Source organism: Gymnoscopelus braueri (genome assembly GCF_963280865.1).
Source record: "Gymnoscopelus braueri genome assembly, chromosome: 13".
Lineage (NCBI taxonomy): Eukaryota > Metazoa > Chordata > Actinopteri > Myctophiformes > Myctophidae > Gymnoscopelus > Gymnoscopelus braueri.
The window spans coordinates 26,949,887-26,973,581 of NC_137615.1; the positions used below are offsets into that span (position 1 = coordinate 26,949,887).

The 23,695-nt window shown below is 41.0% G+C and overlaps 1 protein-coding gene across 1 annotated transcript; it reads right to left on the reverse strand.

The window, feature by feature from the left end:
* Positions 1 to 351: 351 nt before the first annotated feature.
* gucy2ca (guanylate cyclase 2Ca) lies at positions 352 to 21,964 on the reverse strand (the record flags this gene model as incomplete). Its single annotated transcript, XM_080448231.1, has 28 exons — positions 352 to 562; positions 1,376 to 1,452; positions 1,943 to 2,037; positions 2,153 to 2,251; positions 2,796 to 2,970; positions 3,409 to 3,601; positions 4,530 to 4,688; positions 5,093 to 5,184; positions 5,412 to 5,500; positions 5,923 to 6,060; positions 6,281 to 6,413; positions 7,141 to 7,227; positions 7,746 to 7,850; positions 11,264 to 11,335; positions 11,439 to 11,498; positions 12,474 to 12,567; positions 12,866 to 12,947; positions 13,779 to 13,893; positions 14,001 to 14,086; positions 14,521 to 14,659; positions 16,132 to 16,234; positions 16,488 to 16,581; positions 17,355 to 17,473; positions 17,914 to 18,138; positions 18,958 to 19,025; positions 19,536 to 19,648; positions 20,502 to 20,657; positions 21,940 to 21,964. 28 exons carry the CDS (start codon positions 21,962 to 21,964, stop codon positions 352 to 354), a joined length of 3,204 nt encoding a protein of 1,067 aa, XP_080304357.1.
* Positions 21,965 to 23,695: the final 1,731 nt, after the last annotated feature.

Genomic DNA, 23,695 nt, shown 5'->3' on the forward strand with positions numbered 1-23,695 from the left:
TTAACTTAAGCTTCTTTTGCATTTTTTCCAAATGCATTTAGTAAGATGTGATATTATCAAGCCACATTTTAAGCATAACTCTACAATGTCCATGCAGCTACACCATTGCTGCCCATAATAGAGTCTAGTCTACATTTGTAGGAGTATTGTGAATGAAGCTCTCCTCCATCATCTCTACCATAAGGAGGGGTGTATCTACAGAGGTGGCCATCACAGAAGTTGGACCCAAACTTCCAAACAAACAAACAAATGGACCATTAAGGCTCTGTAACTCTGAGAGACTCTCAAAGTTAAATTAACACTAAGGATTTTACTATGTATTCGTCCTATTCTGCTGCATGGAGGTGATCATCACAGGTAAGTACTGGGGTTTTCACTGTTAACAACTAAGTGTAGGTACTCTGGCAGGCCGTCCCCCATCAGGCTGCTGTTGGTCTCCCTCCTACGCACTTTGGTGGACAGGGTCTTCCTCTTGTCAAACCCCTCGCTCCCCGCACCCCGCTTTTCCAGACTGGACACGATCATCTCCGCCAGGTCCATCTGCAGCCGCTGGAAGTTCTCTCTGGTGGAGATTAAAAGAGATGGGGGTTTCTATTTGTACTATTATGTCTTGTGAATTTCTCTGATGCATGTATCCAGAGCAATTTTAAATGAATCTACCAGTAGAATCTCAACCAGGAGTAAAAAGTCACAGCCCCCCAAGACAATTCCTGTACTCCTCAAGTGGTCATTTACATGAGAAGGCCCAGATGTAAACTAGAAAAAGTGCTCCTTGGAGCACAGGTCTCCGCCAGGCCAGGTACTAGGTTATTGTGGCCTCCTGGTGGCGCTATAATAGGCCAATGTGAAAAGGGTGCTATTTATTCTTAGGTCATTCACGGCAATCAGACATTGCATTCATGATTTGAGATTGAAATTCATGATTTTGTGTGAAACGGACGGACGGACAGGGTGCAAAACATACTCTCTCGCCATGCCTTTCGGCCTGGCGGAGACAAAGATAGAAGATGGATAGAGGAGCTATTTTTTCTAACGTGGAGGAAAACATTAAATTGTCTTGCCAAATAATTGGATGGATAAGGTCTGCATTTCCATAGTGCCTTTATCCAAAGTTCTTTGCAGTGTATCCTATTCACATACCGTCTGGAGCAGTAGTGTCTTGCTCAAAGACACTTTGACACACGAGGAGCCAGGGAGCTTCTGGTTCCCAGACAGCCACTCTACCTTGTGAGCCACTGCCATACTCACCGAGAGGTGAATAATTCTATGTTAAGCTTGAGTTATACAGTACTTCAGATATAAAGGCTCACGTGGACATGCTATTTTCTGAATGGCATACAGCTAAGTATAAATTAGGTATTAGTGATGGACTTACGCTGTTGGTGGGCTTGGCAGGTAGTATTCAGTTCCTTTCACCCCTGTTAACCAGTATGTCATCTCTTTGCCCTTACCCTGTAGGTCAGATAATAAAGAACAATGACACTCCGGGACCTCTGCAGTATGTATTACCATACTGATACTGACATGATGATCATGATGTCAAGACACAATGATCAGCACCTTATTAACACAATGACCAGTACCATGGAGACACAATGACCAGTAGTACCATTGAGACACAATGACCAAGTAGTAAGTACCATGACATTGGGAGTGTTTGGTTGTTGTTGTTTTTTTGGTCATTAAAGCATTTATTTATTATTTATTTTAAACAAATAATACACATGACATAAAAGGTAAAGGACAAAAACAATACAATACAAAAAAAGGAAGAATTGGGATTATATCAATTGTGATGTATTTCAACATATGATCAATGCAACAAACCCTTTGTTTGGTTGTTGTTGACACAAGTGATTAATTGAGTTGATGCTCTTTTTGGATAAAGTACTGCTGAGTCTTCCATCCACTCCTGCACATTCAACTTTTTACACCAGCTTACCTTGAGGTAAGTCTCTCCTCTCGTTTCATATTCAAAATTCCAGTCTGTCCTCTGGAGGATGTTGATAGTGGACCGGCTGACATGTATTCTCAGGGCTAGAGGAAAGACATTGGATAGATTAATCATAGAGGGTCCCATGGGTATATTACACAGTTACAGTATGTAGAAGTGTGTGCGTGCGTGCGTGCATGTGTATGTGATGAGTCTTACGTAGGCCTGTGGACTCCATGCGTGAGGCCGTATTGACTGTGTCTCCAAACAGACAGTAACGAGGCATCTTGTTTCCTACCACACCTGCAGCACACGGACCTAAAGAAACAGAACATTTACATAGAAACAGTCATACCGGTATATATATTTTGTGAATGAAGTGACAAAAGACAGACTAGCCTAGGGAACTGTCCTTGTGCTACTTTAGTACATCAGAATAGCTGACAACAAAAGGTGCCCAAAGTGATAATACCTGTACAAATTAAGAGACGTTGATGGGCAACACTGCCCTGTGATCAATATGGATGATAGAATGAGGAACAAGGTAAGTGTATTGAAATATACAGTATTATTGCTTATAGTAATTGTGGCAAAATTGTACTTCTAGATTTCCTCAAAGTCTTCCATTGTATCATGGCCTTACCACCCAATTAACAAAGAAGCTGGTATAGTTTTAACCATTTTAGCCCTATTTTGTACTTGGTCACGTGACAGTGAAAATAGCTGATCTACAAGCTCAAAACGCACCGAGATACGGTGTGTTGTGAGCTTGTAAATCTGCTAATGTTTTTATTTTTGAACATTTTCGCCTATAATGACATGATTTTGCTTTCTGAGATGAAGAGTTTGGGCCTCATGGTACCTGAGTGCACACCAATACGAATCCACAGAGGGATGCCAGGCAGGTGCTGGAGCTGGAAGTTTCCTACAAATTCCAGTATATCCAGAGCCATGTAAGCAATATCTACTGCATGCCTGTTTCCATTACGGTTAGGCAACCCGGATGCCACCATGTATGCATCACCTATTGTCTCCACCTGACAGAGAGATGGAGAACAGATAGCAGAGGGATCATGTTTATGAATCAAGTATCTGTCTTTAACGAAATGCATATGGATGCAATATTGAGTATTCTGTTTTTAACAGCACATTCAGTAGTTGTATTGTTTAATGGGAAGATTGTGCATCTTTAACAGTTGTCAAAATATCGCCCATGGTTACTCATCCAAAAAGATTAGCCTAGAAGTCAAGAATTAGATGGTACTAACTACAGTATTTTACACATTTAACAAAAAGCTAATCGTAAGGTAATAGAATGGTCCTAACTTCTTTCTAAACCACAATCCCTGGCATGAGGTGCTTCCCATGGTCTGATTAGTTGGCACACAGAATTGCTGTTGGTTAAATGCCTGATTCCTGCAGGAGGGGATCCAAGCATGAAATCAAGTGATTCACATTATGTAGGCCTGTTCTACCTTATACACATCATGGTGGTCAAGGATGCTGTCAAAGTTCTTGTAGATGTCATTGAGCATGTCCACCACCTCCATGGGCGTGCTGTAGTGACAGAGAGTGGTGAAGCCCACGATGTCGCTGAAATACACTGTCACCTCCTCAAACAGCTCTGGCTCCACGCGACCCGTCTCCTTCAGTGAACGCACCACTGGCCTGCACATGCAGTAGGAGGGGGGTAGCAGGGGAGTGACAAGGGTAGAAAAAGAGAAAGTCACAAAGGGACAGTCTTGTTTGCACCACTACGGTACATGCTGTCAGCACCACAAAATGTGGAGAAAACTTATAAGATGTATTAATGAACAATATCAAACACAGATGTGTTCTGTGAATTGTTCGATTTTTGTGAAAAATATAATGATATGAGGCCAGGAGGTTTAACAACAGCTGTCAGTGAACCGTTGGGTGCAACATTAAATATGAAATACAGTCTGTACGTTCAAAACTAGGGCAATGCCCGCTGGGAACGTTGCCTGTTGGGAATGCATGCCCCTCTGGTTATGCAATATATATCCGTTCATTCCGTTGCAGTATGACATGACATAGATGACATCAGGGATCTCCATATACAGTATGGCCATAAAAGAGAGACAGAAACAGACAGAGACACCAAGAGACCACCGGTCTGACAGAATTCCCACTTGGCAAAACACACCCTTGGGTCCTCGGAGACACAAATGCCAAGTTTGAAACACACACACACACACACACACACACACACACACACACACACACACACACACACACACACACAGATTCCATGCATTTATAGATAGATAAATGACAGATGGAAATATGACTTGGCATGGAGGTATAAATGGCCTCTTTTTGTGGTTCCACAGAAGCCCGTTAATTTTCCCCATAGAGATTTCCGAAAATATTTATATTAATTATTTTAAGCCTGGTGAATCATGACCATAAAACATTTGATTCTGCATGTGTCTAAAGAAAATATTTGAAAACTGCAAACAAAAGGGTATTAAATACAGTATATACTATGCAGGCCTTGTATTATTATTGTTTTCTTTCTTTCTTTCTTTCTTTCTTTCTGTAATTTGGTTAACTTGTTCTTCTTTGAACCCACCCAGGTAATAACATAAAGTTGAGTTGGTCAGCTCTGTCTCGCTCCGCTTTGTACAGCGAGGTTCTCTCTTCCACCAGATGTTCCAGATTTCTGGAATACATCTGAAGACGACGGATCAGGTTGTCCATGTATGTCTCACTGGCCTGGTTGTGCAGGTTACTGAGAAAAGGGAGACAGACCCAAAACCATGATGATTAACACATAACAATTTAAAACACATTCAAGTTCCCTGAGACGATGAGCTTTGCTCATGGATTGTTCAGTTGTACAGTAGTACCATTATTTTGAACGGAAATTTAAGATTTAACTAACAGGTATGATTCAAACAGTTGGGCAGGCTATAGCAACTGAGTCATGGTAGATTACTACTCCTGTCTGAATGTCCCACTAAACTGCAGTTGGACCGTGCAGAATCTGCATTCAGCTGTTCAGCTAATTCTGTAAATTCATACTTGAACTGAAGTCCTATGTAAAGTTATTGGTCTTATGTTGGATTGTGTGTACTTTATAATAGTGTTTCCGATTTTAAATAGACAATTGACTTAATTGTTTACAGTACATACCTGAATATTTTTCCCAGAATGCCCTCGATCTTTTTAAAATCCGGCCTCCGTTCTGGGTCCTCATCCCAGCAGCTCTTAATGACCATGTACAGCTGTATACATTTAAACATGCGCGCGCGCGCACACACACACACACACACACACACACACACACACACACACACACACACACACACACACACACACACACACACACACAATTTCAATAACTTGTGTTAGGGCTATAGTGAAATTGACCTATCACGGTCCATTTGCACACAATCCGAGTTAGATTATCCCGTAACAAAGGTACACAATATAAATGAGGAATGCCTTTTACCTCTGTCTCTGTCTCTGATACAGCGTCAAGGTTCAGATCTGGCCTGAAGACAGCCAGGCCACTTGGATTCTCAACTCTGTTCATCTTCTCTGAGGCAGAGCAGAGGTTGGTCATAGTGTACATAGATATTGTAAACATATATCTGGCCAGCAGGAGGTGCTTTTGTGTTGCTACATAATAGTATTTTACATATCATACATTATATTATTATCATTACTACTACTACTACTACTACTACTACTACTACTACTACTACTATTATTATTATTATTATTATTATTATTATTATTATTATTATTATTATTATTATTATTATTATTATTATTATTATTATTATTATATGGGCAACTGTGCAATGATAAAACTGTAGGAAATACAAAGTAGAAATTAAGTAGAACATTACGCAAGCAAATCGAAACAAAAGCAATAAAGTTACATAATATTCAACACTGATGAGCATGAAACGGTCATGAATTGCATAATTATCTTGCACCATATCAGCCAGACCTACCTGTATGATCAGAGCACATCTGAGTATAGAATGGGCCCCGCCTCAAAACTATCTCATGAGCAATGATGGCGTAGCTGTAGACATCGCCTTTCTGAGACACGCCCTGCATACGGAGATGCTCTGGTGCTGTCCACAGGTCTAGGAGAGGAGAGGGACAGGACAGAACAGGACAGGACAGGACAGGACAGGACAGGACAGGAGTAACATGTCAATCATCATTAATACTGTAGTGTACATATTCATAGTTTTGAGAATAAATTAGCACAGACTATACTAAAGCTAATTAGACCATTTAGAATGTGGCACAATTTCTCTCTGGCTCTCTCACTTTTACTATCAAAATGTAAGTGAGCCTCACCCTTGCTAGGACTGAGGATAGTGTTCCAGCCAAAGTCAGTGATCTTCACAACCATGCGGCTGTCCACCACACAGTTGGTGGATTTTAGGCGACCGTGGGCCTGGATGTTACTGGAGTGGAGATATGACATGCCCTGTAACAAAGTCATAAAATCAGGAGAAAAAAACGGATCTAGCTGCAAGTCAAAGAGAAGTAACTGAGAGAGCAGTGAAAAAATAAATGTATGTATGTAGGTTGGTTGATCCAGATGTGGAGAGCATGAGTAACTTATGGGTATGATTTCTGCTTATGTGGAATATAAAGACAACATAATACAAGTTATAGAATGGTATAGTGAGGTATCTATCAATTAACAAAGCTAATTGTTTTATTTATCTTATTTGTCTCCACAGTGATTTCCCAACTGGGGGGCTCAAATGTCTATGTGAACAAAGCTCAATTTCTGAAAAAAAAGGTTTAAAAAGTTGGAAATCAACTGTTTTAGAGTTTACAACTACATTAGCATTAACACAAAAATCAATGAAAGAGTATCAATTTACTGAATTTAGAGTTAGACTATATTAGAATTAACAATTGGGTCCAGTGACAGCCAGGGGTCCAAATGGACCCTTATGGGTCTGTAACTCGTGTGTATGATTTTGGATTTTGGATGTACAATGAATTTTGAACATTTCATTCTCAGAGTTAAATTAACACTGAGGACTTTACAGTGTATATTGGGGTCCCATTGATTTAAAAGATTTGTATCAAATGAGGGTTCATGGCCTCATGCATATCAAACTGGGGGTCCTTGAAATTCAAAAGGTTGAGAAAAACTAGTGTACAGTGCATGTAGCAATATTTACAGTATATAGAAGTACCTTTGCTATGTCATACATGATTGATATCTTGAACTCCATGTCCATGAAAGCTTCATCGGGGTAGGAGATTTTATCGCCCAGAACATGCTGTTAATGAAAATGAGATAAATACGAGTGAACCTTTGGTCACTTTCAACACATTCTTGACAAGTGTACATGGGGCCTTAACGCTGGCTGTGCATTTACTGTACATGTCATTGCCTTGTAAAATTAAGACCTAGGTTACTATAAATGTACAGAAAACTAGGCTACTGTTTGCCTGTGTTTGTTGGGGGGAGGTCACTCAACCTCAATATTGAATCAAGCCAGGATTGGGCCTCCAATACAAGAGCATCAATCTTTTACAAAATGTTGTCTTTAACCATTTTTTTGCATTAGGGCGGCTAACATTTCAAGAATGTGGGTTCATTAAAAGATAAAAGTTAGTAGAAACGGCTTCTGTGTCCCAGCATCCATCTACCTTTGACACACGGTAGTGAACTAACATGGTAGAATTCCATACAAAAATTATATTATATTATGTAGGTATATGCACACAATAAAGCACAATGACAGGACTACTATTGTAAAAAGTCAGACTGTGGATAATATGAGTGATCATTTACCCTAAGGGAGCCTCTCTCGCAGAGCTCAAACACTCCAAACACACCGTATTCGTATTTCACAGTGCCGTAGAACTTGGTCAGGTTGTAGTAGTCAATACGCATCAGCTGAAATAGCAGGAATGTTAGAGAACAGATGAAGGGGCAAGTTCACATAAACATTATCCCTGACTAACGTTATTTTGAAATTTGAAAACAAATTCAAAAGTAGCAAAAATAGCAGATCTACAAGCTTGATGCCACGTGTTGTGAGCTTGTCGATCGACTATTTTTGCTATTTTCACACAGTTGTACAACAAAGTATAAAATAAAAATGTAAAAAGAAATAGGGCTTAAGACGGTGGAAATCAATATCTCGAATTTATATATTATATATAATATATATATTTATAAATATATAAATTTGTGTTATTCAGGTATAGAGGAAAAGAGTGATAAAAACTCTCCAGGTGCACTCACTTTACCACCAACCTGTAGGACCAAGAAAGTCCTAAATCTCATTTGACAGGGAGATAACAGATCCCTAAACCTGGCAACAAAACACAAACTCTAACAACTAGCTAAACCCAGAGCAGTTAAAAAGTTACGATAAGCAAACTGGTGGCTACACATTAGGCAATAATATTATGGCTCAATGGCGTGGTAACAGACTTGCGTAACGTTTGACAGAAAGGTTAACTGAACGAGGACTGGGAGGGTATAGTTGAGGGGTGAAGGAAGTTGGTTTGTTCATTAAAAAATGTACATCCTAATTTAAAATATACCAAATGTTTCTGTTTTTATTTGATGGAATGGAATGTAGGAAAGATGAGAGGGAGGCTTCAAAATGTCCACCATTATGCCCATCCCCTAGCACTCCAAGGTAACATGTCTGAATAACTGGAGACCTGTTGCCCATATCATCAGCAAATGCTTTGAGAGGCTGATGAGAGATTACATCTGTTCAACACATTGTTGTCAAGCACTTTTGGTTGACCACTGGTCTTTGTAAATGTGCTGTATAAATAAAGTTTGAGTTGAGTGACAAGTAATGCAGTAATGCCCCCCCCCCCACCTTAAAGCAATACTAGGTAACTTTTTCAAAAATACTAAAGTTAAATTGTATATCTTTTGTGAGTGGCAAATGTTTCACAACTCCCACTCGGGGGTGTCGTTCCCGCGAAAATGACGTCATACGGCCGGAAAACAGAAACGGAAATGCACCGGTTTCCTGTTTGGCCAGGAACTACCGCACCGGTTTCCTGTTTGGCCAGGAACTACCGCGCTATTAACAAAAAGGAATCCCATGCTGTTTTTAAGACATTATAGGATTTGAAGATGGAAAAACAACAGCAAAAGAAAACACAGCTCACAGTACTAATGCTCCACTGGCTAAGAGAAACGATCCGCAGATAGTATAAAACAATTAAAAGAACGCTTTTTGAAGCGCTTCCGTCTTCCGGTGAAAACAAATGGAATTCTGGGTAATGCAGGACTACGCTATATACATGCAGTGACGGTAGTGACTAGCAGAGGTTGCTAAAAATCGTTTTTTTTTTTGTGGACCTGCCTTGTATTGCTTTAAGGCATTGCTCGAGCCACAAACCTTCGAGCCAAATTGTTGTGATTTCAGTTGACCATACATTATGGTCCCTAATAAGGGTGGTGGTGAGTGAAGGTTTCTGTTGAGACGCACGCGCGGAGAACCAGTTGACACCAGGCAGTATCACACGACAAGCAGTATCACACTCGCAACCTCCGCTCTGGAAACACTAACCACAACAACAGCGTTGCAGTGGAGAGGGTCAATAACTTCGAGTTCCTCAGCGCTGACCTCAAATGGGACACACACCATACACGTGGTGGAAAAAGGCTCAGCAGAACCTGCACTGTCTCCGTTGCCTGAAGAAATTCAGGGTGAGTCCCCATATCCTCAGGTTGTTCTACAACAGCACCATCGAGAGCATCCTGACGGGCTGCACCACCCTAGGTGGGAAACCCCTACAGAGGGCGGTACAGACAGTCCAGCCTATTATTGGAGGTGAGCTTCCGCCCTCCAGCGAATATATGGTGTAAAAAGCTGAGCGAATCAAGGATACTCCACCCAGCCCAGCCACAATCTGTTCACACCACTACTGCGGCCATGGCCAGGCAAACACTACCAATGTATCCAAAGCCATACCACGGAACAGTTTCCACCTGGCTACCATCAGACTGTTGAACAAGCACTAAGTCTGCCTGTCAACAGGCTGTCCCGATTAGACAGGCACCACACAGGATTTGTTTTCTGTGTGTACTGTATGTATGTACAGTTAAGTATGACTATTCTGGACTGAACACTCTGCCACAGCTGTTACTCTGCTACTTTTAATTGCCTTATTTTATGGATTTTTCCTAAACCATGCAGTTTACAGTATGCAGTACGCAAAGTTGGCCAATCAGGTGGCGAGTTCGAGTGAGCCCGAATGGACCCGAGTGCAGCCTGAGTGCAGCCGACCAAACACGAACGGCAGCCATTGTTTCTGTGGGCAGTTTTCTCCGCTGTTTTAGAACTTCAAAAAGCTCTCAAACTTCTTTTGTTTAACTTCATATATGTGGTCAATTAATCATGACAGAGCCTATTTAAAAATAAAAATTCAGAGAACCGGCCGGGGCGGGCAGTGACACGCATGTATCCGAATAAGGCAACCTATTTTGGGCATGGCCATCTCAAAAGTCCCGTTGCGTCACATTAGTCGCGGAGGTGGTAAAAATGCACTGCAATTGGCTGAAGGGGAAAAACGATCATTGGCTGAAGGGGTTGTCAGTCAACGGTATTACTCCCGCCCAACTCCAGCCCACAGCCACTATTGCAGAATGGGCAATCAGGCCAGACTCACTCCTGGAATCAAATGGAAATGAGATTTCCGGAGGGAGGGTTTACCAGGCTAATGCACATCATGCACTTTATATTTCACACTGCTACTGTATGTTGATATCTCATCTGTTTCTTTCTCTATCTCTTTCTACTAGGGGTGTGCCGATATATAGTCCCGCGATATATCGCGATACGTTTTCGTGACGATATGTATCGTTTTGGGAAGATTTTTTTTTTTTTTTTTTTTACAATAATAATAATCGGGCATGCAAACAGCCCCAAGGTGAAAAGGGTGACAACATGTTTTTTTTTGGGTCAGGTGTCACACTATTGCCCTATTTGGATTCAAAACAGCTAGTGGAAGCTGAAAAGCTACAAGTTTGCATGTCTGAATAATGCCAAAAAACAGAAATATTTGTTTGCATTTGCTTTTTTTCTCCCCCATATATTTTCATAATAAAAAAGTGCGTATCGTATCGCATCGAAATCGTATCGAAGTTGTGTGCCCAATATCGTATCGTATCGTTTCGTGAAATTAGTGTATCGGCACACCCCTACTTTCTACCCTTTTCTATTTCTTGAAACTGCAACGATGGAGCTTCTATGACAAAGAATTTCACTTTATGAATTAACAGTATTAGAAAGGATTAGTCACAACTGAAATGGAATCATCCAGAGGTCTTACTGCATTGAGTTCAATCTTCTGGTTCTCGTTGAAGTTTCCATCTGTGAGTTTCAACTCTTTCAATATCACAGGCTAAAAGGATACAGAAAGATACAGTACATTACATGGATATCAGTTTTCTTTTTTGTAAATCTTGCAATCTTGCAAATCATCAATCATGTTGTACATATGATACCTTTTTGTCATAGCGGCCTCGGTGCATGTGATATATGCTGTCCTTCCTCTCATCCTCAATCTACAGTATGTGCGCACACACACACACACACACACACACACACACACACACACACACACACACACACACACACACACACACACACACACACACACACACACACACACACATTTGACATCTTTATTTGTGTTCACACTTAACAAGAAATTCTCAACGACATACGTTTTCAGTCTCAGTTCACAGAGACAGGAAGCATCGTCTCCTGACTCTCCTCCATAATTTGTGACTGGGAATTATCGCAGACATTGAACAAAATGTCTCCAGTGCCATAGCACATGCAATCTGCAGGCCTCTCCCAACAAGTTTGTGGGCATTACAGAGGCTTCCAAATATAAACACAAGCAATTGACACCCCTAAGCATCGTTTCCCACTATATAATAATAAACTAGTAAAATGCCACATGGTGAATGAATCTAAAATTGACATACATTCTCACCAGACACATAGTATGTCATAGTCATTAGTACCCATCTCACCACAATTTACTGTATTTCCCCGTCTGTAACTCATCTGATCTCACCACCCTTTATTGCATTTCATCATCTGTAACTCATCTCACCACACTTAACCGTATCTGACCATCTTTACCTTATCTCACCAGCATCATCTCGTGAACTCTCACCTGAACTTTCATCTTAATATCTCAGTCTGTGTCAGCCTAGCCTGATCTCATCAAACCCCCACCAGCTGTACTGACATTGCTACACATTGTGTGTGTGTGTGTGTGTGTGTGTGTGTGTGTGTGTGTGTGTGTGTGTGTGTGTGTGTGTGTGTGTGTGTGTGTGTGTGTGTGTGTGTGTGTGTGTGTGCGTGCGTGCGTGCGTGCGTGCGTGCGTGCGTGCGTGCGTGCGTGCGTGCGTGCGTGCGTGCGGGGGGGTGGAGGTGTGGTTGAGCGTAATTATAAATACATTCAAGTACAATTTTTCATTACTTTTACTTTACTTGAACGTTTGTTGAGTGTAGATTGAGCTTACCTTCAGAGACACTTCCTTCTCATCCAATGGTCCAATCAGGTCCGGATTGAGGTGGGACCATCTCTTCTGGTTGCGACGCTCCTTTCTGTTCTGTCTGACATTAAATCCCCCACACACACTTTGTTACCTTTTCTTACCTCCTTTGACTACTAATAATTATAAACTTGAGTTTAAAGGTAGAGAAATGAATTTGTTTACTTATTCGTCAAAGCCATTAGCATAATAGAGCAAACAATTTTACTTCACTAGCATAAACTGATGAGAGAGATGTCCACACACTTAGATCTATGCAGTGTTTCATATCGCAAGGGTAAAAGAAATAAAACGTTTTGATGGTTTTGATGGTTTTTAACTTTGACTTTATTGACTTCATAATGTGTGCGCGTGTTTACCTGTAGAAGATGAGAGCAATGGCTGTCACGACTGCCACACTCACACTCAAAACTATCACAATGATATCCTGGGTACTAAGGTCTGGAAACACACACACACACACACACACACACACACACACACACACACACACACACACACACACACACACACACACACACACACACACACACATACATACACATGAAACCACAGCTTACCACACAATACTGTATATACTGTACTGTATGTATTACAGGTTCACATTTCAATGACAGATCATTTCAACATACAATCAACAAATTAACACTTCACTATGGGATACAGACATAATTCAACAGATTATATAATTCTGATATTATGATAATTCTGTGCTGGGAGCTCTATTATGCTGTCCCTGTGTCTAGTGATTATCTATGCATTGTATCTTTTCTGTTTTTAATTCTACCATAGTGAAACCAAAAGACACATTTTCACAGCAAATGTCCTATTTTATTTTAATTAGGGTTGCAGCTATGGATATTTCTTTTTGCGATTATTGATGCGATTATTGAATTGATAAATTTCTTGACTGATTGAATAATCGAGAAGCATATTTTTCATTATTTGTCATTATTTTATTAATCAATGAATCGATTAACCACTTAAGCATTATTTTATGCTTTGTCGCCCAATGGTGTCGTGCAAAACTAGTAAAATTACAGATCTGCAAGCTCACAATGTCGCATTGTGATGCATTGTAGATCGGCTATTTGAACTATTTCAGAAAATATTTGAATTTTCGTAAAGCTTTTCGCCTATACAATGAAATGCCCAAAATAGGGATTGATTATTAATTGATTATTTTATTAAATTATCGATTATCTTAAAAAAAAAATCGACTAGTTTGATTAACTGTTGCACCCCTAATGCACCCCTAATTTTTATCCTTACCAGTGAGGTGGGCTGGTAGGTCACCAGGCAGACCTCCGTCCCAATGCAAAGCAGGGTTGTCGTCCACCACTGTGGTGTCATTCAGAGCAGTGTTGAACTCAAACAGTGTTTCGAACTGTAAATGTAGGGACAGTATGACAAAAAAGTCACCTCACTACTGAGGTGGGTCAAGGTGTAGCTGTCATTGTTGACATTGGGGGGGGAGGGTTGTCATTGTCTCACCATGCCACTGGTCTTGGATGTATAGATCACAGATATGTTGGCATCCCTGTCCCCAAACTCATCAAGCTCATAGTGTCCTCCCATACCTGCAATAACATTTACACACACACACACACATACGCGCACGCGCGCACGCACACACACACACACACACACACACACACACACACACACACACACACACACACACACACACACACACACACACACGCACACGCACGCACACGCACACGCACACGCACACACATGCACACACATGCACACACGGACATACGGACACACACGCATGCATGCACAAACGCATGCATGCATGCACAAACGCATGCACGCACGCACGCACACACACACACACATACACACACACATGCACGTGACCAATACTGGAACATGTGTGTTAGGTTCTGACTTCCTGGACACAATACTGCCGATCTGATTAGCAGGGTTATTATAGTTGATTCAAACTAACAAAATAACGAAAACTAGAATTGGAAGGGAAAAAAAAGGGTTTCTATAAATGTACCTTCAAAAGAAACATTCCCGAAGGGGTTTTCGCTGAGGGCAAAAGTGGAACTGTCACTTGACCGATTGAGCAGCCTATTTCTCAGGACCTGGCCAAACAGCAGTGCTCCATCATGGTAGCCTGCCACATAGTCATTTAGCTGGAGAGAGAGAGAGAGAGAGAGAGAGAGAGAGAGAGAGAGAGAGAGAGATTGTGTTTGTAAGCAAGAGTGAGTAGCAGGACAGTACGGGAGAGGAGGAAAATAATAAAGAATAGAAGAGATAGATAGATAGATAGAAATGAAGTCACCATGGCAGTTACAGCTACAGTCATACTGTGCAAAAGACAAAAATAATAGATAATAGGAACACAGCAGGTGTGAAAGATAAAGAGTCACAAGAACAAGATTCACATTGGTAATTCGACCACGACCACAGACCAGGACACCTGGTAGTGAATAGAGCATTAGCGTCATTGTACAGCGTCATGGTTGCCACCAGCACAAAGGACTGACCCAGTCCGTCTGTCTTCCATATTGGAACGATGAATCTGCATTCACCACTGGTACTCAGCCGCCCTACTATATCCTTCTGGAGCGGATGGGAGGAGTTAACCATGATAGCCACCAGCTTTGTCATTGGACTCGCCGGTCCGCCACCACCTCAACCACATCCTGTTTAGCACCAACGACAGAGCCAGCCTTCATCACTAGCTTGTACAGTCTGCTACTGTCCCTTTTTGTGATGTAACTCCGCCCACATGCAAATGCAGGGAAGAGGACACTGGCTGCAACAGACTGGTAGAACATCTGCAGCATCCTGTTATACACAGAAAAGGACCTGAGCCTCCTCATGAAGAACTGTTTGCTCAGGCCCTTCTTGTATAGGGCCTCAGCATTATCAGTCCATTTTAGCTTGTTGTTCAGGGTGTATGCCCAGGAACTTGTAGGTGTCCATGAACTCAGGGGGCTGGGGGTCTATTTTTACTCCGGCAGTTGTCTACCACCAGCTCCTTGATATCAGCTCCTTGGTATGTAAATTATAGAAAGACAGAACACCAGGGAGATGGAGAGAAACAATAGAAGATATAGTAGAGAGAGAGAGAGAGAGAGAGAGAGAGAGAGAGAGAGAGAGAGAGAGAGAGAGAGAGAGTGTGTGTGTGTGTGTGTGTGTGTGTGTGTGTGTTCGTGTGTGTGTGTGTGTGTGCGTGCGTGCGTGCGTGCGTGCGTGCGTGCGTGCGTGCGTGCGTGCGTGCGTGCGTGCGTGCGTGCGTGCGTGCGTGCGTGCGTGCGTGCGTGCGTGCGTGCGTGCGTGCGTGCGTGCGTGCGTGCGTGCGTGCGTGCGTGCGTGCGTGCGTGCGTCAGGAAAGGAGGTGTTAGCAGTATACAAAGCAAGCACAGTTATCGTACACATTGCAGCATTATACGAAGCATGTGTGGTTAGTGTAGGCGTGGTTAGGTGTGTTGCAGTAATATACGAAGCAGGTGTGGTTATCGTTGGTATAGGTATGTACATTTCAGTAGGCAAAGCAGGGGCTGTTACCGTAGGTGTGGTTAGACGTGTTGCAGCAGCATACAAAACAAGCGTGGTTACTGTAGGTGTGGTTAGGCGTGTTGCAGTGATGCTGGCTCACCGTATCATTGTACCCAGAGTCAGTCAAGTTCCTTTCTTGCAGAGTGACCACTAGTACCTTCTCCATGTTCTTAGTGGACGTTGTGTTGACATAGGACGCATTGCTGGAAGAGAAAGACTATTGTTCTGGGAATTCCTAATAGATTTTTACATACCATTATCTACAATATGCAAACAATATACTGTACCGGTAATTGCTGTATACAGACAGACAGACAGACAGACAGACAGACAGACAGACAGACAGACAGACAGACAGGCAGACAGACAGACAGACAGACAGACAGACAGACAGACAGACAGACAGACAGACAGACAGACAGACAGACAGACAGACAGACAGATAATCAGACCTACTTATAAATATCAAGAAGAATGAACATGATGTCTTCATGAATGTCCGTCAAATTCAGTGCCTCCATGTCTTGGCGGTTCCCACACAGAATGAAAACTATAAACACAACGTATTATCATACACATTAAAACTGAGCAGACAGAGGGAGGTACTTCACTTTAAACTTTACAAGCGGGATTGTGATGCATAAAGAGCACAGAACTCTAACCATAACACCAATTAATTTGTCTTCATACAACATGGGGCATTTTAATGTATATTGTATCTTAACTACTTTCAACCTGGTGTCCCTATTTTGTACATGTTGTCATAGGCTAAATGTTTCCAAGAAAGTAAAAATGTTCAGAGATTTTCAAAAATGTTTCAAAAATAGCCAGTCTTCAAGCTCACAGCGCGTCACAATGTGATGCATTATGAGGTTAACATGGGGTATTTTTTATAATTCTTTGAATAGGGCTTGAGTGGTTAACATGTATCTATTTTTAAATAATATATGGTGGTGGTTTTCTGTCTGTTTTGTTTTATTTGGACAGGACGCAAGACAATGTAGAACAGGGGTAGGCAGCCACCTCTTTTTGATCTATACCAGGTGACCAGGTGGCTTTTATTTTAAATAAATAAAAGCCTGCTGCAAATAACCACCTGGTTCCTTTTAAATGCCCGGGGTCCAAATTGATTTTGCGTATAAAACTCTGGGAAATATATACAGTATTGACTTATTCTATGCTTGTATTATTCTAATTGGCAGCCTATAATAAGACATAAAAACAATGGTTTTCACTGTCTGGCACTGGGTGAACCATTATCCAGTCTCCCTCCAAAAAAACTCTTCACATTTGTGTCACTTATATTTTTCATCAAATACTCACTGTTACTGTGTCTGCGATTAGAATTCAGGGCTTCATACAGCTGGATTTCGCTACGTAGCATTTCCCTCGAGGTATATTGAGCGAAGTGCAATGTTGCAGCCTCCAAAGCATTGATGTACCTGAGGAAATACAAATAAGATGGAAGACATATATACATTTGAAATGAGTCACAATTTTCTCATGGTTTGCTTCATTTGGATTCCTTTACTTTCATTTTGGTATGTTATCATAACATTTTACTGATTATGGAAGCTGTGAATAGACAGTGATATATATTGATGCTGGTCTGAACATGGTAGGGTCCTTTATAACTAATCTTTTTATGTAATACAGTATATGACTCATGAAAATGAAATACACATAGAAGAAACATTTCTGTATGGGTGGAGTGAAACACATAGTAAAACCCTCCGTGTTTACCTATACATTTTGTAGCAATACATTTTGTACATGCTCAGGGTTACATTAACCCTAATGATTTTACAATGCAGAGGAAGAAGCCTATGTGATGCTTCAGAGAGCCAGCATGCAGAGCGGCAGGCCCTCTGATCTCTCTCACCAGAAGCAGTCCTCCGTGGAGATGTCTTTGTCTTTCTTGTAGACGTAGACTTGCTTCCACTCTGGTTTGAACCAGATTTTTTTCTCTGCCATGATTGAGGTTAAGAAGGACGCTATCTTGCGAGCTGGAGGCAGGATGCGGGTCAGGTTCTTCTTGAAGTCACACGAGAGACCAAAGCTCCCGGCAGAGATGATGGGAATGCTCAGCTTGAAACCAATGTCCTCACTGTGAGAGAGGGGTCACAATGGGACAGGGGTTAAAAAGTTCAAAGTAAATTCAACAACCAGTCAACTAAGGGCAAGCGCTGTGTGTGTGGGTTGAGTGTGTGCGTGCATGCGTGCGTGCGCGATTGATTGCGTGTGTGCGTGTGTGTGTGTTTGGTAGTGTGGTAGTGTGTATCCACTAAAACTGTGCTATCCTGCCTAATTTTTTCATTTTCTATTTTGATCATATACATTTGCATATTTGATAGTGTCTTGATATTTGACTTTGTTTCTTTCTTTTTCTACTCTCTGTGCTCATGACTAACTACAACACAGTGGGAGTTTCTGCAACAAAAAAAAATTCCTATGTGCCTACTCGTAGTTTGAGATCCTCAAATCAAGCGCTCCTGGCCATTCCAAAAGGTCAGTTAAATTCAAAAGGTTGTATGGCCTTCGCTTTCAGGGCCCCTACTCTTTGGAATGCCCTACCCCTGGAGATCAGGCTCACTGAGTCTGTCCCTTGGATTAAATCCCTCCTTAAAACCCATTTTATAGATTAGCTTTTAATCCCCACTCCTAGTCAATTATACTAGTCTATCTCCGCTGGTTTTTGCACAGGTATGAAAGTGAATTGTACCTGTGCATTCCTGCATTGTTTTCTGCATTGTTTTTAATCTTTTTTGTTACTGTTTTCTTTTCTTGTTTTCTTTGTGAAGCACTTTGTAACACAGTTTTGAGAGGTGCTATATAAATAAAGTTTTATTATTATTTATTATTATTAAAAGAGAGGTGCTAATACGAAGAAGATACAATATAAATGTAGAGAAGAAGTCATACTCACTCCACTAGTTGGAAGGTGGCGTATGTGCAGGATGGCCCCAGCATGACACAGCCAATTTCACCTTCTTTCTGCAGAAGACATTGTCGTTACTCCACTATACTATCGAATAGTTGGCATTGTACATTGTCTAATCTTCTTCTGCTATAGGCAGAGTAATGGTTTAAAAAGGTGAGTAACACCCTGTCTAATACACTTTTCTGTGCCTATTTTCATTAGCCAAATCTGGAGTGTTGATTTTACCCTGAATATTAGACAATTGGGTTACACTTGCTATGCATCCCATGTCTATGATGCATTATAAACATACTTATAATGTATTATAATCTGTATTATAACACTGTATACTCAGGTATAAGAACTCATTCATGCTCATAATGAATGATAAGGTCAACTATGAGAGACCTGACAAACATTTCAAGACCATTTCAATCTCATGCTGGTCATTAGGAACATAATAGATAGGTAGATACACAGTAAAAAATCCTCTTGTAACTCTGAGGTTGTACAAATGTTATATTTGTTCAATTAACAGTGAGGGTGCTGTGTAGGAAAGAGACCATACATGCACACACACATACATGTAACTTCTTGAGTATCTCCACCCCCTCACACGAGCTGCTCCCACAGCCTCTGCGTCTGTATAGTGTGGTGTTGAACCCATGGTAGCTGGCTGTTAACGTGAAGTTCAAACCTCGAGAAAGAGAAAGGAAAATAAAAATATCAGAACTATTGATAGATATCGTCGCTGTCGGGTGGAAATCTTGTACAGTATGTCCTAAACCGTTACTTTCCAGGAAATAGAAAAAAACCTACTTGTGTTCAAATGGATCCAATGTAGTTATATTATTTACTCATAAGCTCTTATACTTTTCATTGGATAAAAAATTATAAAACCCACAGACACACTTAAACACTTTCACTTTTGCAAAATAATGAAATCTAAAATAGCAAAAATAGCAGATGTGATGCAATGTGAGCTTGTACAGCTACTTTTGTGTGACACTGTAGTATGACACAGTATTAATTACGCATTAATTCATTAAAGAAAAATTCTCATTCATCAGTAGTGCAAATTGAACTCGTTGATCTGCAGTGAAAAATTACCTCATTAATCGTGTTATCAAGATTAGAGTACAATGATTTTACTGTCCCCTGTACTGGAAATGTGTCGTACTTCTCCAATGTAAAACTGTTTTTTTTAAATGGCCTGATTCTATCTTTTCTTCCTATTAACTCTACTTCTTCTCCCTATTAACAAAATTATTGTCATTAAAGATTCAAACCATGTGGTCCATTATTCAGCGGTTTGTACATTCTTTGTAGCCTACCCAAAGAACAATCACAATTACAGTCACATGCTAAAAGCTAAAGCCATTCATCACAATCTAACAGGTCTTCTCGAAGCCTGCATTGTCGTACGACCAAGCATACATTTGGCATTAATTCTCTACCTCAGTGGTTCTCAAAGTGGGGTCTGAGGACCCCCAGGGGTCTTTGGGGGGGTTCCATGGGGTCCCCAGGAAAAGTAGTTAATATAGCTCTACCTGCTTCTTCATTCAGTTTCCTGTCCTTTTCAATTGCTTGCTGAACAGCCGCTTTCACATAATTCAGACTCCAATCAGTGTTGTCCTCCAACAGAACAACGTTCATGGTGTACGGACGCTCACGGCAGTCGTCCAGCATCTCAAAGGCAACGGCCGCTGCAATCAAAACCCCAAATGGTAAATAGTGTATGTTGAACATTATCAAGATTGAGATATTGGGTTTCTCAACAACATAACAATCTGTTGATAATGTCAAATGAATTCCAACGCTGTGATCAGATCTCCAAAAATGGGAGGTAGGAAAGAAGGTTGAATTCCATTATGTACATTGACCCCCTTAGGAGAAGTCAGTTCCAAAGAGGATTCTCTGTAAAAGCAGAACTAATCAGCATTTTCAATGTCCCAGCAGAAGGCAGTCACTCGCGACACTCTCCAGCGCCCACACAGGTAGAATACTCTAAAAAATACTCTTTTTAGAGTGTTTGATCCAATCCTCCTTGGTTAGAGGACAAAGACTGAATACAAAAATCTTCAACTCGGTTTGGTCCTTTATAGAAAGCATAAGATCAACAGCTTTGCCTCCAGCTTGGGAAGAGCTCGTCTACAGTACTTGTCCTCCACGCGTTAATGAACAACTGTCAACTGACAGCCTGTGTGTGTTTCGAAGGGGGGCGGGGGGGGGGGGGGATTAGACTCACATTTTGTAGATTGGAAATTGACACTTATAACACAGTCCATCATGTTTATAAACATGCTCTTTATCTACTAACAAGGGCTCTCATTCTAATTAATGTGATGAAACTGAAGCAGTTCATCTAGTGAAATATCTATCATAAACGGAATGGGTAGACCATCAATACCTTTGTATACCTTAGTACTTATTAATAAGTTTTGATTTGACAGTAAAGTTTGCAGTTGATTGTCACTTGAATATAAGATTGGTAACTAAACTGGAACCCCTCTCCAATAACAACCGCAATGGTGAATAAATGTTAACCAGCAGATAGACAGACTAGGTACAAACCAAACACAGCCTGAACATAGATTGCAACTCGCATAGAACAACGAACAAGAATAAAAGATCTCATACGGAGACAAAGGAATCAATACAACCCCCTTATGTTCTATTCACTCTTTCATTCTAGAGTGTCCCAAAGACTCGATTTCCAAAGAGACGGTAAAGCTACAATGTGACAGGAGCAAAGGTCACAATACGGCCATAAAAGTGTAGGCTTTGTGTGGCGCTGATAAATGTTGTCTGTTATAAAAGCAGGTTAGATTAAGTCAATAAAAGTCTCAGCCGGCCACTCATATACCACGTCCCTTCATTCTGTGAGATAGGCCTTCCATGGCCAATGGCAGAGATCCCAAACCCCAAAGTAGAGCAATTGTTTTGCCTCACTAACAAAGATATCTCAAAACCAAACTGCTGGATTACCATGGAATTTGCTGAGCGCATTCATGCTCACCCGAGGACAAACCAAAACTATTTGAGTGACCCAATGACCTTTCCTCTACCACCCTTAGGCCAAAATGTCAACTTTGCCCACAAGATATCTCATAATATAGGCAGATTGCATGGCCTTTCCTCTTGCAACACCCTTAGGCCACCCTTCTTTTCCTCATTTTAATAATGGTACTCTATTTCAAAGCTTTTGCTGCTGTTTATAATATGTGTCATTCATTCAGTGAATATACAACCACAAGCGAAATAATAAAATTAAAGGTAGGGTAAGTGATTTGCAATTATTCAAATAATTGCAAAATGGGTCTATGTTCTGATAGTACTCGTTACTATAGAGTGTCCTGTCCATATAAGGAGTCTCCATGTCTCTCCAGCTCTTTATAAAACAGAAAATACATTTTCGTTTCAGTTTCAGTTTCATTTCCAATTTTATCCAATCGGGATAGAGAACTCAATCAGGATATAGATTAAACAAGTGAAATTGGAAGTGATGACACTAAGAAATGAGCAGGCAAAATTTGAACAGGAACACTATAAAAATGAAGCTTAAAAATTGGTACTTTCTCCTGATTGGCTGAGATTTTGACACCTACCGAAACATTTATTTTCTGTTTATTAAAGAGCTGGAGAGACGGGGAGACATCTGTTACTGAACACACACTCTATAGCAATGATTACTATCAGAATATAGTGCTTTAACCTTTTAACAAAATACTTTTTGTTTTAACCCAAAAATATCACTTACCCTACCTTTAAATTAAATAATACAAATAAATAAAGGCACAGATAATAGTTTTAAATTGTCCTTTGTTTTTGCTTAATCTCTCAAGAACAGAATCAGAGCTGCACTACTGCAAAAGTGAAAAACAATGCGGGCGCTGTTTTTACTTTTTTTTTTACCTGGGATCCCAGATTGTTTTTTGCCCAATGAGTGAGAGTTTGGGACTCAAAATGTGAACATACAATGTACAGTATCGACAGTCTTAATGCCTTCCTAGATTAAATTACCATATCGTAGCATACACGTGGCAACTTCGTTCGTCATAAACGTCTTGGGTCATTAAGTGTGACAGGGTTAGGGATGGCCATCTATGAGCCATTCCACACCATCATAGCGAGTTCTGGCGGTGTCAGAAATTCTACTCACACAGTCTGACAAGGTGGATAATCAGATTTTGCCTTTACGTCAGAGTCACAGCATGGCATCTAATGGCCGCACAGGCCCAGGAGGTAGAGAAGCCATCTTGGAACCGAAAGGTTCCTGGTTCAGTTCAGTGCCCGGCTCCTCTGGTATTGTGTTAAAGTGTCATCAAGCAAGACACTGAACCCTAACGGCTCCCATGAGCAGTTTGGTGGCTTACGTGGTTGCTTCTGCCATTGGTATGTACATGTGCGTGAAAGGCTAAATTACTGGCCTAATACCATCATAAAGAGCTCTGGCAAACAAACCACAAAATAACAAGAACACATTGAAACCTTGAGGAAACCATCCTCCAACCAACCAGACAGGCCTTAATTAACCTGGAACCCTCAGGGGAAAAGAAAATCAGGAAGACCCAGAAACAGCTGGAAAAGTTCCAATAAATGAACGCTTACCCGTTTCGGCTATGAGCCTTCCTCAGAACTTCGGAGGAAGGCTCATAGCCGAAAGGCGTAAGCGTTCATTTATTGGTGTGTCCAATAAAGAAAGTGGAAATGTGAATACTTTGTCCTCCATTTAATTGAAACT